This window comes from Neovison vison, chromosome 13 (assembly GCF_020171115.1).
Source record: "Neovison vison isolate M4711 chromosome 13, ASM_NN_V1, whole genome shotgun sequence".
NCBI classification, from domain to species: domain Eukaryota; kingdom Metazoa; phylum Chordata; class Mammalia; order Carnivora; family Mustelidae; genus Neogale; species Neogale vison.
In genome coordinates, this window is record NC_058103.1 from 18,098,655 (window position 1) to 18,114,844 (window position 16,190).

General features: G+C 45.6%; 1 protein-coding gene across 4 annotated transcripts in view; it reads left to right on the forward strand.

Moving 5' to 3' along the window:
- Window positions 1-16,190, forward strand: part of ADCK1 (aarF domain containing kinase 1) — a 154,112-nt gene that overhangs the window by 32,888 nt on the left and 105,034 nt on the right. For 3 of the 4 annotated variants that reach the window (XM_044230319.1, XM_044230318.1, XM_044230322.1), the window contains exons 2-3: window positions 7,572-7,717; window positions 10,521-10,604. In XM_044230319.1, the coding sequence (XP_044086254.1) occupies window positions 7,583-7,717; window positions 10,521-10,604 (219 nt within the window). In that variant the 5' untranslated portion in view covers window positions 7,572-7,582. Of the gene's footprint in view, window positions 1-6,839; window positions 6,893-7,571; window positions 7,718-10,520; window positions 10,605-16,190 lie in introns of those variants that run through there. The other variant, XM_044230321.1, reaches the window with a different exon arrangement.

Consider the following 16,190-nt stretch of genomic DNA (forward strand, 5'->3'; position numbering starts at 1 on the left):
CTCCTGGGTTTGGATTCTTGTGTCAGAGGCATTCCAATGACCCATCTCTTAACCTGCCGCGTGTTCTCTGTGGTTGGTTTTCCACTGTTCTCCCTGATTCCCCACTTTCCCAGGATGGTGGAGAGCAAAGTCCAAAGAATTTCTATTCCTTGCCTGGGTGAGATTTATTTTCCCCGTCTGCTCTGGGACCTTGGTCTCAGCCAGGGATTCCTTTATTTTATTTATTTGTTTTTAAAAGATTTTATTTATTTATTTGACAGACAGACATCACAAGTAGGCAGAGAGGCAGGCAGGGGTCGGGCAGGGGAAGTAGGTACTCCACTGAGCAGAGAGCCTGATGTGGGGCTCCATCTCAGGACCCTGAGATCATGGCCTGAGCCGAAGGCAGAGGTTAAGAGGCTTAACCCATGGAGCCACCCAGGCGCCTAGAGATTCCTTTATTTAATCAATATTGATTCAATCACCTTCTGGACCTCAAACCCTAGGGAAGGGAGTATCATTACATTTGGACCTCATCATTGGTGGTAGGGCAGGTTAGAAACCTGAATCAGGCCAATGCTGTGGTCCCCGGGCTTTGACTCTGCCTCTTTCCAGACTTGAGACATGATGGTATCCTCTATCTTGTTTGCTGTTTAGCCACGTCATGAAACATTTTCAGGTCTCCCTGAAAACCTGATCCTCTCATTGGGTCTTTTCCAATCTTGGGAGCAGACAGAAGAAACAATGCTCAATTCCTCTAATAGCCTCTTTAGGAGGTGGGGGGAGGCTGTGGTCACTTATGGGATTGATGCAATTAGAGCCAAAGTGCTTTTTTTCTGGTCATTCTCACTTGTGCACCAAGCAGGGAAGGGTGATTCCCTGCTTCTTGTGCTGGGATGTGGCATGGGGAGGGGGCTGCAGGTGGTTGGTAACTGATAGGCCTAGCCACTCTTGACCCACCACAAAAAGCGAATGCTTGGTTCCCCATTTAGTTGTGTCCAGGGGTTGGACATTTCATTCGACCATCAGCTTCCCAGGTGTAGATCTTTCCGCACTTCCCTTTTGCCTTGGTTTATCACCTGCTGGGGTATTCCCTTATGGCCCAGCAAGATGGATTCCATTCTTCTCATAGAGTGAACGATAACACAGCTCTTCTAAGCTTTCTGGACTGGAATGGGTCGTTTCTGGTGCGGTGCTTTGGTTGACAGTCTGCTGTGTTGATTTCCATGTCTTCTATGTGCTGCCATTGTTTGGGCCTGGTAGAGGGTCAAAAATCGAAGTTGCTGCCCACAGTGACTGACTCGGTTACCTGTGAACCGTGGTAAGAACACTGGTGAACGGAGGGTTGCAAGTCCATGAAGGAGGTCATGTGCCATAGACAGGCTCAAGCTTTAATGCTGCTGTTTACTCCTGAGTCACCTGGGAAAAATCTCACCCCCTGTGCTCCTTCCTTTCCTTATTTATGCCTGTGGGTGATAATAATATTTGTTTCATCTTCCTGGGTCGTGTTCAGTATCTAAGGAGGTAAATGAGAGCAAAGGGCTTTGTAAAGGTTGGTTGTTGCTAATAATGTTATCCGATGTGGAGGTGTTAGGGTCCCTGTGTCCTCAAGCTCCATTCCCCTCCCCCAAAGTGTGTGCTCCTGGGAGAGACAACTCAGGTGAAAGTCAGACAAGTAAACAGAACAGGGGAGGCGATTCATTAGCAAAGGGTTTAATAATGAAAGGTGTTTTTCACCGACAGACATATTTCACGGCTGACAGGGTCTTTTAAAATACCCGGAGGGAAGCGACTCATTTGCATGTTAAAGACTCACTGACACATTATGGAAAACTCCAGCTCCAATCTATTTAGACATACTTTGGCTCCTATATCATCTATTTTATGTTTTTCAATTTGCACCTCTTTTATTACTGAGGACATTTGCATGAAAACCGGTCTTGTTGGGAATCATGTCTGTTTGGCTGCGGCTTTCCCTCCCAGGGTGGGTGATCTCAAGGCTAGGGGTGGCCTCATTGCCCACAGGGACTGGCCTGGAGGATGGAGCATGAGGCAGATGGGGTTTAAAAGAGGCAAGAGCTGGGAGGTGGTGCTGGGGGTAGCTGGGGGAGGATGGCATCCAACTGACAGCCCTGGGGTTGTTCTCACCTGGGGACCTGTTGGTACTGGCTCAGCACAGCCTCCTGGGGTACCATTTCTCCCTTGATTCATTCAGCAAATACTTTTGGGGCACCTACTGTGCTAAGGCAGGTTTGGCAGACTCTAGCCACTGGGCCACTTCTGGCCATACCCATCACTTTATATAATGTCTGGGGCTGCCCTTTGTAGGCCAATGCTTACAATTGCCTGAGTTCTTCATCGGAGTGAGATGGGAGGTATTAGAGAGTTGAGAGCAGGGGAATACATAATTGGGCTGAAGTTTCCATGTTGAGAATAGAGGGGGGATAAGTGTACTCTTTTACTCACTCAATCATGTATTTGTTAGCAGACTTATTAATTAATTATATGATATGTTAACAAATTCTGCCCTTTGCATGTAATAGAACAGGCAGATACAGGACCAGATCCTTAGAGAAAAAAGCAGCGCATAAGACGACCAGATAGCAACAAACAACTCATTCTAAGTGGTTGGCTCACAGAAGGCTTCAGAGAGGGCTTGGGTGGGGGTGGGGGGTGGTTGAGAGTGGAGAGGTATTTGGGAGATGAAGCTAGCAAGTTTGGGTGAGTCTTGAATGCCTTGCTAGAGAATTTGGACGTTTTCATCGGTGGAGGGGACTTGGGGTAATGTGCGTGCACAGGAAGGTTGGGGTAATGATGACCTGGGTGGAGAGTAAAAGTCAGAGGGGATGTAGGGAAATGCTTTTGGAGTGGGGAATGGTTGGGATGTTCAGGCAAGATAGGGTGGCCTTCCGCCCTCAGTTTATTAATTGTACGAGGTTGTGCCAAATCCTGGTCTCCCAGGTGCTAAGAGTTCTCCATCAGCTGTTTCTTCATCAGTGCTTCTGGGAAGAAGAAACGAAGTTTAAAATAACAGTAAGGAAAAGAAGTCTTATTTGCAGAATATGTTTGGCATTATGTTAAAGCAGCATCTCATTGAAAGCTTACAGTAACCCTAGGATGGAAGTACTGTCAGGGACTTCCTTTTCTAGGTAATTACATGGGAGGCCCCAAGAGGCTGTGACTTGCTCAAGGTCACACAGCTGGTGAGCGGTAGAGCAGGATTCTTCCTGACTCCAGAGGCTGAGTTCCTGGCCACCAGTGGTTCCATATGACCTTTGTAATGTGGGCTTCTCTGAAGGCCCCACGGGGATGGTCCCTGGATCAGCTCTCATGGACCTTCTTGCACTGATAATCTTGAAGAACGAAGCTGTATACGGAGCTGAGGGCACACAGCCCAATGTAAGGCCTGTTTCCAGGTCCAGTTGGGAACCCGTGTCTTGGCGGGACAAGGTAGAGGGTGAACTCAGCTTGCTGCCCTTTTTGATAGAAAACACTAGAGAGCAAGGTGAAAAGGTAAGGTTAGGTGGGGGCCTGCCAGGATATAAGAAGGGAGGCCTGCAGGAGTCCTCCAGAAGCTGACAGGCAGGGGAGTAAATAAGGTCCTTTACCAAAGCATGGATTGGGAGAGAAAGTAATTAATAACAGTCATAATAATAATAATAATTATAATAATAAGAGATGAGTGGTGGTAGTAGTCGCAGTTGGTACTGTGTTTGTACTGTGTAGGTGGTACCTGGCTATACATTTTGCATGATTTCCTTGTCCCTCACCACCACCTCTGGTAGACACTGCTGTCCTCATCCCCATTTTATAGACAGGGTCACAAGAGTCAGAGAGAGTTAGCAATTTGCCTGCTTACCCAGTTGGGAAGTAAGTGTAGGGACCCAAACCCCGGCCTGCTGGAGTGCCTGTTCTTGTTTGGAAGGAACTCTTGGCTTATTAAAATGTCAGCAGGAAAAAAAAAAAAAAAAGCTGGCAGAATGATGCAGGGTTAGGGAAGTTTTCATAAATAAAGAGAATATTAAAAAAAAAAAGATTGTAAAGAAAATAAAGCCTTTTCTACAAAGCAAGGTTTTAATTTTTTTTTTATTTACAAATCCCTTTCTTGCAGAGTTAGGAACCGAACCCAGGAGCTGGGCTAGAGCATTTGTGTTTAGGGCAACAAATGAGTTTCTTACATGATTTCTTTAAAAATAATTGTTTGGAGTCACACTTTTCGGGTGATTGCAGACCCCTGGAGTTGGGAGTAGGTATGATCAAGTTGGAAGGCTTGTTTTTTTGGGCATGGTTTCACTGATGGATTCAAACACATGCAGACTCTTTATTAAAAAGAAAATATTTAGAAGAATGGTTCTCAAATTTTAGCTTGCATAAAAATCACCCATTGTGGGGCGCCTGGGTGGCTCGGTTGTTAAACATCTGTCTTCAGCTCAGGTCATGATCCCAGAGTCCTGGGATTGAGCTTTGCATTGGACTCCCTGCTCAGTGGGAAGCCTGCTTCTCCCTCTGCCACTCTCCTTGCTTGTATTCCCTCTCTCTCTGTCTCTCTGTCAAATAAATAAATAATTAAAAAAAAAGATTTTGTTTATCTTTTCAATTAATGTTTATCACCATTTATTGAAAAGACAGTCCTTTCCCCTGTGTATGTTCTTGGCTCTCTTGTCGTAAATTAATTGCCCGTATGTGTATGGGTTTATTTCTGGACTCTCTGGTGGAATTAATTGATCCATGTGTCTCTTTTTATACCACTGCCATACAGTTTTATTACTACAGTTTTGTAATGTAGTATAAGAGACCATGATACTTGCAGCTTTGTTCTTTCTCAAGATTTCTTTGACTATTCTGTGTCTTTTGTGGTTCCCTACAAATTTTAGAATAGTTTGTTCTATTTCTGAGAAAAAATGCCATTGGGATTTTGATAGGGATTTCATTGAATTTGTAGACTGCTTTGGGTAATTTGGAAATTTTACAATATTCTTCCAATCCATGAACACAGAATAGCTTTCCATTTATTGGTGTCTTTAATTTCTTTATTAATGTCTCATAATTTTCAGTGTACAGGTCTTTCACCTCCTTGGTTAAATGTATTCTTAGCTTTTTATTTTCAATGTAATTATAAGTGGGATTGTTTTCTTAATTTCTCTTTCTGCTTATTCACTATTAGTGTACAGAAACAGAACAGGTTTTTGCATGCTGATTTTGTATCCTACAACTTTATTTATTTTTTTTTTAATTTTTTTTTTTTTTAAGATTTTATTTTATTTATTTGAGAGAGAGAGACAGTGAGAGAGAGCATGAGCGAGGAGAAGGTCAGAGGGAGAAGCAGACTCCCCATGGAGCTGGGAGCCTGATGTGGGACTCGATCCCGGGACTCCAGGATCACGCCCTGAGCCGGAGGCAGTCATTTAACCAACTGCGCCACCCAGGCGTCCCTGTATCCTACAACTTTATTGAATTGGTTTATTCTAACAGTTTTTTGGTGGATTGTTCAGGGTTTTCTGTATATAATATCCACTGCAAATAGTGATAGTTTTACTTCTTCCTTCCCAATTTGATTGGCTTTTACCTCTTTTTCTTGTCTATTGTTCTGGCTAGGGCTTCCAGTACTATGCTGAATAATACTTGTCCTATTCCTAATGTTAGAAAAGCTCCCTGCGTTTCACCAATGAGTATGGTGTTAGCTGTGGGCTTGTCACATATGGTCTTTATTATGTTGAAGTATATTCCCCTGTCCCTATTTTGTTGAGAGTTTTTAATCGGAAATGGGTGTGGAATTTTGTTAAATGCTTTTTCTACATCTGTTGAGATGATTATGTGACTTTTTAAAAAAGACTTTATTTATTTATTTGGCAGACCAAGATCACAAGTAGGCAGAGAGGCAGGCAGAGAGAGGGGGAAGCAGGCTCCCTGCTCAGCAGAGAGCCAGATGTGAGGCTTGATCCCAGGACCCTGAGATCATGGCCTTAGATGAAGGCAGGGGCTTAACCCACTAAGCCACCCAGGCGTCCCTGATTATGTGATTTTTATCCTTCATTTTGTTAATGTGGTGTAAGAGATCTGCATTTTTGAGATGGAAGAAGATAGTAAAATTTAATCTACATTCACAAGTTATATTAAATGCAAGCAAAAGAAAATTAACTATATGTTGTTTAGAGAAGTAGTATAAAATGTAAGTTGAAAGTAAAAGAATGGAAAAAAGATGTACCTGTGAATATGTAAGAAACATGAGTTCAAACAGATTTTGAAGAAAATGAAGACAAGGCTGTGTGTAGCATTAGTTTCCCACGGGGGAGGGGGGAACAGGCACAGAGCAGGGAGGGGATGGTCACAGGCTGCGTCCAGAGCAGAAGCAAGCAGGGGCAACCTGAATCTTCCTTCTGCCTCTGTACAGGGTTTGCACGTGTGGTTAGTTTGGTGGCTCACTTCTGGATGGGACTTCTTCCCTGCTGCCTGCAGCTGTGGTTTGGGAGTTTAGTATGATACAGAGTTCCCAGAAACTGAAGGGGAAACAGCCTGTTGGGTACAGTGGCCCCCAGAAGCTCCAACGGTCCACCTGGTGGACTGAGCTAGTACAGGTAGGGTGAGAAAGGCCATCAGAGAGCCCTGAGCCCTCTTGATCCCACTGACTGGGAGTACTTCCGGTTCAACAGACCAAATCAGCAGGTGGACTTTGAATCCCTACTCTCGGAGTGCCCTGCAGGACTGTGAGTCAGCGGAATAAGTCATGGTGTGTGCCTTCAAGGAGCTCATGGTCTAGACAAGGGGCAGTTTACTCTAACTGAATAAATATTTTGGAAATCAGCCAGACGTGGAGAGCTTATCTGGCTGATTCTGACCAGCTGCTGTTTTGGCCGTGGATTGAGCACTTCTGACCTGGACACAGAAGGCAAATGACACCTGTGTGTGCACGCTGGTAAAGTAGTGGTTACAAGTAACAAGGATTAGCGTGCTCTGCCACATTCCCTATCTAAAACAGCATCTTGGTCTCATACGTGTCATCTCTCCTCTTACCCCCTTTCATTTTCTTCTCTGCACTTCATACCTGCTGCTGTTCTAATATGTCTGTGTGCTGCGGACCTGTCGTCCCATCTAGAGCAGAAGCACCACGTGGGCAAGAACTCTGTTTTGTTCCCTCTCCCCCCGTGCCTCGAATGGTATCCGGCACTGTGCAAGGAGTAATAACTTGGAGAGTTGACTTGTGCCCGATACTCTGCTAAGCGTTTTATATGCACAATTTCATTTTATCCCAGTAACTTTTTTGTTTATTTGACAGGCAGAGAGGCAGGCAGAGAGAGAGAGGAAGGGAAGCAGGCTCCCCTGCTGAACAGAGAGCCAGATGTGAGGCTCGATCCCAGGGCCCCGGGCTCATGACCCGAGTCGAAGGCAGAGGCTTCTGAGCCACCCAGGTGGCCCTCCCAATAACTTTTGACGTAGGTATCATCCTGTGTTACAAGTGAGGAAACAGAGATCAGCAAGATTAAGAAAATGACCCAAGAAAATATAATCTTTTAAGCGGCAGAGCCTGAATTTGAACCGTGGTCTGACTAACTGTGGGATTCAGCTGTCCCTTGTTGTCTCCTTTCCTTCTGCAGGGTCTGGGAACATGGCCAGAAAGGCGCTCAAGCTTGCTTCATGGACTGGCGTGGCTCTGGCTGCCTCGGGCTTCTACCTTTACAGTAACAAGTACTTGGATCCTAACGACTTCGGTGCTGTCAGGGTGGGCCGAGCAGTTGCCACGGTAGGTTTTTCTCATTGTCAGGTGGCCGAGGGACTGCACTGTTTCCCGCAGGTGTTCATACAGACAGCAGATGCGGGGGTTCACGTGTAACACTCTTACGTGTGCCAAGCTTTGAGCAGGCATGGCCGTGTGCTCTTCTGTATCTCTATTCTCGTGGCCTCCCCGCCCCCACTGGGTCCTACCAAATCCTGGTAGAATGGAATTGCACACAGTCTCTGTTGTAAATCCTTTACATTTTACTTATTTATTCATTTATTTATTTTAAAAAAGATTTTATTTATTTTTTAAGAAACTTTTTTTTTTAAAAAAAGATTTTATTTATTTATTTGAGAGAGAGAGAGGGTGAGAGAGAGCATGAGAGGGGAGAAGGTCAGAGGGAGAAGCAGACTCCCCATGGAGCTGGGAGCCCCAGGACTCGATTCTAGAACTCTAGGATCATGACCTGAACCTAAGGTAGTTGCTGAACCAACTGAGCCACCCAGGTACCCTTATTTATTTATTTGACAGGGAGAGAGAGAGATCACAAGTAGGCAGAGAGGCAGCTGGGCGGGCGGGGGAATAGGGTCCCTACTGAGCAGAGAGCCCGATACGGGGCTTAATTCCAGGGCCCTGAGATCATGACCTGAGCCGAAGGCAGAGGCTTAACCCCCAGAGCCACCCAACCGCCCAAGCCTTTACATTTTAGATTCTGTATCATATTTTAGTGACAGACCCGGGCAGGTACTCCTTAGCCAATGTATATGGAAAGGCTTGGCAGCTTTCATGAAATTCTATCAGGAAACCTGGTTTCTCTCCCGTGATCTAGTGTGCATGGTTCCTGAGACAGGGCTTGGACTCAGAGCATCTGGGCCTTGGAAGATTTTTGAGGATCCCCTCCAGCCCCTGAACTAACAGAGAATCTGAGTTGAATATTTTGCCATTAGAGGTTTTCTCTGTGGCCCGGGAGCATCCTTCCGCTGCGATCGTGGCCTCTTGATGCTGCTGAGAGCCACTCTCCCGGATATGCACATGTAACTGCCTCACTGGTGGGCAGAGGGCCACAGGCTTCTATGCTCCCTCTCTGCCTTTTGTCTGCTGCAGGATGAGCTCGTCCTTGCTTCCCCTTGGTGTGGATAGACTCTGAGGCACGCTCTGTTTGAGTTGTTGTCTGATTGTTTCCTTAATACCCAGTGTTGTGAAGTCTTCTCCTGAGCTAGTTATAGAACCCAGACGGACAAATAGATAAACAGGCCCCAGGATAGAAAATGATTCCCGAGTGTTTACTGAGGGCCTTTTGGCGGCCCAGCATTGTCTTATGTGCTTTGAGAGGTAGAATGAACTGTCCCTCCTTGACCCAGCTTTGAAGGATCTTATGACTGAGGAGTGCTCACAGGAGTGGGTCAAAAAACAATCACTCTAAAACCATGGATTGGGTCAAGATGTGTGACTCAGGGGACCACTGCTAGGGGACTTCAGACACAGGAGTGAGATGTGTAGGCTGGGAGTCAGGATGAGTGCCCTAAGGGAAGCGGGCTTTAATGGAGCCTTAGGGATTTGAATACAGTTAACCCTTGAACTACGTGGGGGTTAGGGTGTCAGTTCCCATGCAGTCAACTTTGGACTCCCCAGAACCTTCAGGACTGATAGCCTGTTGTTGACCAGAAGCCTTTCAGATACCATGAAGAGTTTGTTAACACATTGTTTGCCTGTCGTATGTATCATATATATTCTTACAATAAAGTAAGCCAGAGAAAAGAAAAGGTTATTAAGAAAGTCATCAGGAAGAGAAAATACATTTACAGTACTGTACTGCAGTTTACCAGGAAAACCCCAAAGCCATGTGTAAGTGGACCCATACAGTTCCAACCCATGTTCAAGGGCCAGCTGTAGCTAGGAATGAGGGAGGAAGGTATCTGCCAGTGCCTTACACACCAGTCACTAGGATGTGCCTTCTTTAAAGGCCAGGGCTCTGGTTTTGATTGGCCTTGTGCCTTGTTCAGTGACCAGCCCTTGCTTGTGGTTGGTGTTTAACACCTTTATGTTGAGTGGAGTAAAGCTTTGGGGGTGTAAACAAGGGGATAGACTTTTCTCTGTAACAACCTTGTAAGTCCCTTTGCTTCTAGGGACCTCAGTTGCTCAGTTCTAGAAGGGAAGGTTTGGCCTGGGTAGTCCTCCAGCTTCCTCCATGTCTGTGATATCTGGAAACCTGTGATTCTCTGATTCAGGACATGGGATATGGATATGGGGATGTGGATATGAGGACTTCTTCAGGGCTTTTGGCCAAGGGTCCCAGAATCAAAACTCAGGCTGTCAGTGCAACATAAATATAAAATGATGTTTATTTATGATGCTAAGTTTATCCAACAGCGTTCCTTCAGCTCGTCTCTACTGAGCATTTACCTTTGTGTCTGGCACAGTGAGATGGTGCTGGGGATACAGTGATGAATGGGAAGGACAAGGGTCTGTGTTTATAGAGCTGAAATTCTAGCAGAGAGCATAGTCCATATACAAGGAAACAAACGAGCAGGGTAATTTTGGGTATGATAATGTCATTATGATAAGTAATTGAGAGTTGCTGGCAGGTGGGGCAACCTTAGACTGGGCTCTCTGCAGAGGGGACATTGGTGCAGAGCCCTGATTGTCAGGAAGAAGGCAGCCAGGCTAAGATCTGGGGGGCGGAGCATCTTAGGGGAGGGGTTGTCTACTTCTGTAGACATACTGCCTGTGTCAGGGGCGTGCAGCTGTAGGATATCGGAGGGGTGGGGTGGCGAGGAGCAATATTTGATGCCCCAGGCGTTAAGCCTTTCTTTTCCTTGGTTCACAGACAGCTGTCATTAGTTACGACTATCTCACCTCCCTGAGGAGTGTCCCCTATGGTTCTGAGGAGTACTTGCAGCTTCGATCCAAGGTAAGGAGCCCCGGGGACCCATCTGAGCCAGACCAGGACCGGGTAAGTCCTAAAGTAGCTGCAGAGCTGGCAAGCATCTCGCATGCACCTGGGGGTCGGCGGGGGCTGTGAGGGGATTGGCACTGGGGGCTTGGGAGCAAGGAGGGGAGGACCGTCTCCTCATTGGAGTTGTTTTTGTGCTGACGGGCTAGGCTGCCCAGCTGCCATCAAGCTGGATCCCATGGTACTGAGGTCATTACTTGACAAGGCACTGTCGGGAAGGCTGGTGTGTGTTTCTGGGGAGCACAAGGTGTCTGGGATGACTCAGGAGGGATGAAGGCTCTGTTCCTGAGATAACTCAGTTGGCTTCCGAAGTGCTTTGTCAGGCAAAACCCAATTGAAAGAGGTTAATTGCTTTCCTGTCCTCGCAGGGCTACACTGGGGCTCCTTGCTAGTCCTCTGAGGGGAGCCGTCCACCCCGCACCCTCTTTCCTCGCTTGGAATAGGTCGGTTGATTTTGATGCTACAGCTAGATGAGTTGGGGCATCAAGCAAGAAGGTGTCCTTTTTTGGATATAAGTTGAATTTGGGGTCAAGTGTAGATACTTTTGTTTCCTCCAAGGAGAGGTTTGGAATAGATCTATATCTTTGCTCAGCCTGGAATGCCCTTGGCCCCTTAGAAAATTTCTAGTCATCCTTTTGGCCTCAGCTCAAATACCTCTCCTCTGTCATGTTTTCCTTCTCAATCATTCTTGGTGGATGGGATAATTAATTTTAAAATTTTTATTTAAACTTTTCATTATAGAAATTTCAACCATTAACAAGAGTAGAGAGAAAAGTATAATGAACCCTTATGGAATTGTCATCCGGCTTCAGACATGATCAACATTTCCTCAGTCTTGTATTATCCATTTGCCCCTTTATTCATTTATGCATTTTTAATTCGTTTATTTATTTTTGCTTAAATATTTAAAAGTAAACTTCAGGCATCATATTTTATCTGTAAATGCTTCAGTCTGTATCTCTAATAAAGAAGTACCTTAAAAAAACTTCCAAGGGCGCCTGGTGGCTCAGTTGTTAGGTGTCTGCCTTCAGCTCAGGTCATGATCGGGATCCTGGGTTGAGCCCCGCAGCAGGGTCCCTTCCTGGCGGGAAGCCTGCTTCTCCCTCTCCCACTCTTGTGTTCCCTCTCTCATCTCTCTTTGTCAAATAAATAAATACAATTTAAAAACAAAACCCCAAAAAACAAAAAAAAATTCTATACCATCATCATAACTAACAAAATTAACAATATTTCCTTAATAACTTCTTTTTTTTTCCATTTATTTATTTTCAGAAAAACATTATTCATTATTTTTTCACCACACCCAGTGCTCCATGCAAGCCGTGCCCTCTATAATACCCATCACCTGGTACCCCAACCTCCCACCCCACCGCCACTTCAAACCCCTCAGATTGTTTTTCAGAGTCCATAGTCTCTCATGGTTCACCTCCCCTTCCAATTTACCCAAATTCCCTACTCCTCTCTAACACCCCTTATCCTCCATGCTATTTGTTATGCTCCACAAATAAGTGAAACCATATGATAATTGACTCTCTCTGCTTGACTTATTTCACTCAGCATAATCTCTTCCAGTCCCGTCCATGTTGCTACAAAAGTTGGGTATTCGTCCTTTCTGATGGAGGCATAATACTCCATAGTGTATATGGACCACATCTTCCTTATCCATTCATCCGTTGAAGGGCATCTTGGTTCTTTCCATAGTTTGGCGACTGTGGCCATTGCTGCTATAAACATTGGGGTACAGATGGCCCTTCTTTTCACGACATCTGTATCTTTGGGGTAAATACCCAGGAGTGCAATTGCAGGGTCATAGGGAAGCTCTATTTTTAATTTCTTGAGGAATCTCCACACTGTTCTCCAAAGAGGCTGCACCAACTTGCATTCCCACCAACAGTGTAAGAGGGTTCCCCTTTCTCCACATCCTCTCCATCCTTTCTTGTTTTGTTAATTTTGGCCATTCTAACTGGTGTAAGGTGATATCTCAATGTGGTTTTAATTTGAATCTCCATGAGGGCTAATGATGATGAACATTTTTTCATGTGTCTGTGAATGGCTATCAGACTTAATAACTTCTAATAGCTAGTTTATACTCAAATATCCCTAATCCCAAAAACGTCTTTTTAAAGTTGGTGCATTACGTTCTGGACCCAAACGAGGACCATGCATTGCATTAGGAAACATCAACCAAAATCTTCTCAAATCTATAGTATTTCCCTTCCCTCCTATTTTTTGAGCTATTTTCTTGTTGAAGAAAGCTGATCATTTACCCTGTAGAATGAGGCCAATCTCATCCTCAAAGCATCATTTAATGGGAAGTAGATCCACATGGCACGCAATTCGAAGTATGTCACATTTGGACATGCAGAATGATCCTCCTGTCCTTGTGCCTCAGGCGCCCATTGTTCCAGCCTGGAAGTGATCAGCATGTCCTATATGTCCTTCCGGAGACGTCTTTCCACTGGAATGTAGTCAGACTTCTTTATTCCTACCACAGATGATAACTGCTTACATGTCTTCCTTTCACTTTACCCTATAGATTCTTTTAGGTCAGGGATGGGGTCATCTTTTTTGTAAGCAGAAAATTGCCTCTAGTGATGATGCCTAGGACTGAGTTGACTTAATGTCTGTTTCAGGCTGCACCCGGCTAGGTCTTTCCTCGGGAGCGGACCTGGAAAGGGTGCAAGGTTTGCACGCCGAAAACCTGAATTTGTGCTCTGTCTTTGGGATGGTCATTTAGCCTTTGGAGCTACCATTCTCCTCGTCTGTAGACTATAGTTGACTCTGCCACATGTTGGGGATTATATAGATAATATCTGAGACTGTGTGTTGTGAAGTGTGAGTGTGAAGCAGGTATCAGGAATCAGTCAGATGTTGGGGCTCCTGGGTGGCTCGGTTGGTTTAGCACCTGCTTTTGGCTCAGGTCATGATCCCAGAGTCCTGGGATCGAGTCCCGAGTTGGGCTCTTTGATTAGTGGGAGGCCTGCTTCTCCCTCCCCCTCTGTCTGCTGTTCCCCCTGCTTGTACTCTCCCTCTCTGCCAAATAAATAAATAAAATCTTTACAAACATAATTACTCCGATGTCTACCAAGAAGGATGCTCCGCGAGCTCAGACACTTGTCTCCGTGTCTGCAGCACCTACAGCGGTACCCAGGACACAGTAGGTCCTGAATAAAGAGGTTTGCTGAGCAAATGAATGGATGAAATGTTAGTTTGTGTTGGAACATCTCACAGCCTGGGCTCTGAGACTCAGTGCTGTTCCCTGCCCCTCTTTCTCCATCTAACCAGTGCTACGGGCCTTAGAGCCAACCAGAGTGACATTCTACACAGAGGCACAGGCCGGGCAGGGAGGCAAGCTCCCTGAAAGCAGACAGGGGATGGGTGATATGCAGACAGTGGCCCCTCACGTGTAAGGCACCAGCAGCCCCCGGGGAAGTTGACGGCTTTGGAGGATACAGGAAGGAAAGTGCAGGCTGCTTTTTGACAGGAGGGTAGCTGACACAGATAACAGGGCTGGAGGCTGGTCCCCGGGACTTGTGCCTGGGAAGGGGAGGTCGCTGGCACTGAAAAGCCAGCAGCAAATACTGCAGGAGTGTGTTCTTCCGTTGGAACACTTATCTCTTCTTGTCTTCGTGACTGATAAAGGAATGAGTGAAGGGTAAAACATAATTATCTCACTGTCAAGCCAGCGTCCCCAGGTCCCAGAGTATGCTAGAGCAAGAGACAGTGACTTAGAGAAGTACTTTCAAGGTTGGTGCTTGGCCACCTGGTGTCTCAGTGACTCAGCTTCACATTGCGGGGGATGGGAAACAAAGCCAAGGGGTGTTTTCTGGGGGCTCAGTGGCACTTTGCTGGGCAGCTGAGGGGGTGTGCTGAGGCCCTAGTACTTTGAAGAACCAGACTCTGGGTGTCCAGGCTGCTTATAACCAGAGGCGACAGGTGTGGACCAGCCTGTGCACAAGGCAGGAGGAAGTCACGGCCGGTACAGATGTCCGGATGGGGCTGGAGGAGGCAGGGCTGAGCTGATTCTGACCGAGGGATTCTGGTATTGTAGACATATGTTAATTTTTCAGCTCAAGAGCCACTCACGTTTTGGGTAGTAGCATCTAAAACTTCCTTTGGGGATCCACCCATATCTTATGTACTCATCCCGGGGTTTGAGGGAGGGTCACCCCACCCTCAGCTCCAAGAGTGGGCACATGACTTAGGCTATCGATGGAGTTCATTCCTCTGGCCCTAGAGATTGATTCAGGGATGGGCACTTGAGCCAGTGTTGATTAGGACTTTTGGGGGTGTCCTGCATAAGACACTGCCTTTTCTGCTGCATTAGCTGCCAGTAAAGGGTATTGACTTAAATGCTGCTGGCAGCCATCTTGCCACCATGAAGGGAAAGCCTGTCTGTGAATGGAGTATTGTAGAGAGAAGTGTCATTTGAGTCCCTAGATCTTGCTGAGCCTGAAGCCCCATTGGACTTTCCAGTTATATGTACCAGGAAATTCTCCTTTTGCTTCAGAGGATTTGAGATCAGTTTTCTGTTACTTGCAATCAAACGAATCCTGATACACTGGGTACCATTAGAGAAGCATGCTGGATCTTGAAGCTCTGTTAAGGTTTTGATAAATCACAGAAGGTCTAGTAATTTAAGGAAATAAATTAAATCGAGAAATTCCAAGGCCTAAACAGGATGATGAGAGGTTTGCATGGTGCTGAGTCAACTAGTATGCTTTTGGTCTGCCAGGCTTCTGGTCTACCACCAAACACCTGTACTATCCTATCTGTAAAGTGGTGGCAGTAGCCTTTGCCCCAGCTGAATTTGTAGAACAGAGATGAGCAGCCTTGTTTAAATAAACACTGGGTATTATTTAATGCAGCCAGAGAGTAGATCCAGAGGCACAAGTTTTACCTCAATGACTCCTTATCATTTTAATGAACAAGTTAACGATTTTCTATTTTCCTTATTTCTGCATTTGTTAATTGGAATTTTTATGTAAGGAAGAACTGACCCTTCTCCTTCAGTTGTTTATTTAATTATTTTTATCAGCATGAACTCATGTGGATATTTATATTATTCTATGGGTTATAATCCAAAACCATCATTATTTTTATTGTTCAAATTATTCTAATTTTGGCCATTGGGAACTCCTTCAGGTTGATTTCTGTGACCGTTCTTTTTTGAGCACTATCTTAACTTTCTTCTTCTTTTTTAAAAATAAGATTTATTTATTCACTTTAGAGGGAGAGAGAGAGTGCAAGCGAGTGAATGGGTGCACACATGGGAGAAGGGGCACAAGGAGAGGGAGAGGGAATCCTAAGCAGACTCCATGCCAAACGTGGAGCCCAGTGCGGGGCTGTATCTCACAACCCTGAGATCACAACCTGAGCAGAAACTAAGAGTCTAACCCTCAACCAGCTGTGCCACTCAGGTGTCTCACTATCTTAATTTTCTAATCCCCAGACTCACTGTGTATTTTCCTTCCTGCAGCCCTGGAATCAATCACTTCTCCAAGGAGCCTTGGTTCTTTTTATTGGAAGAGGGTATTTAGAAAC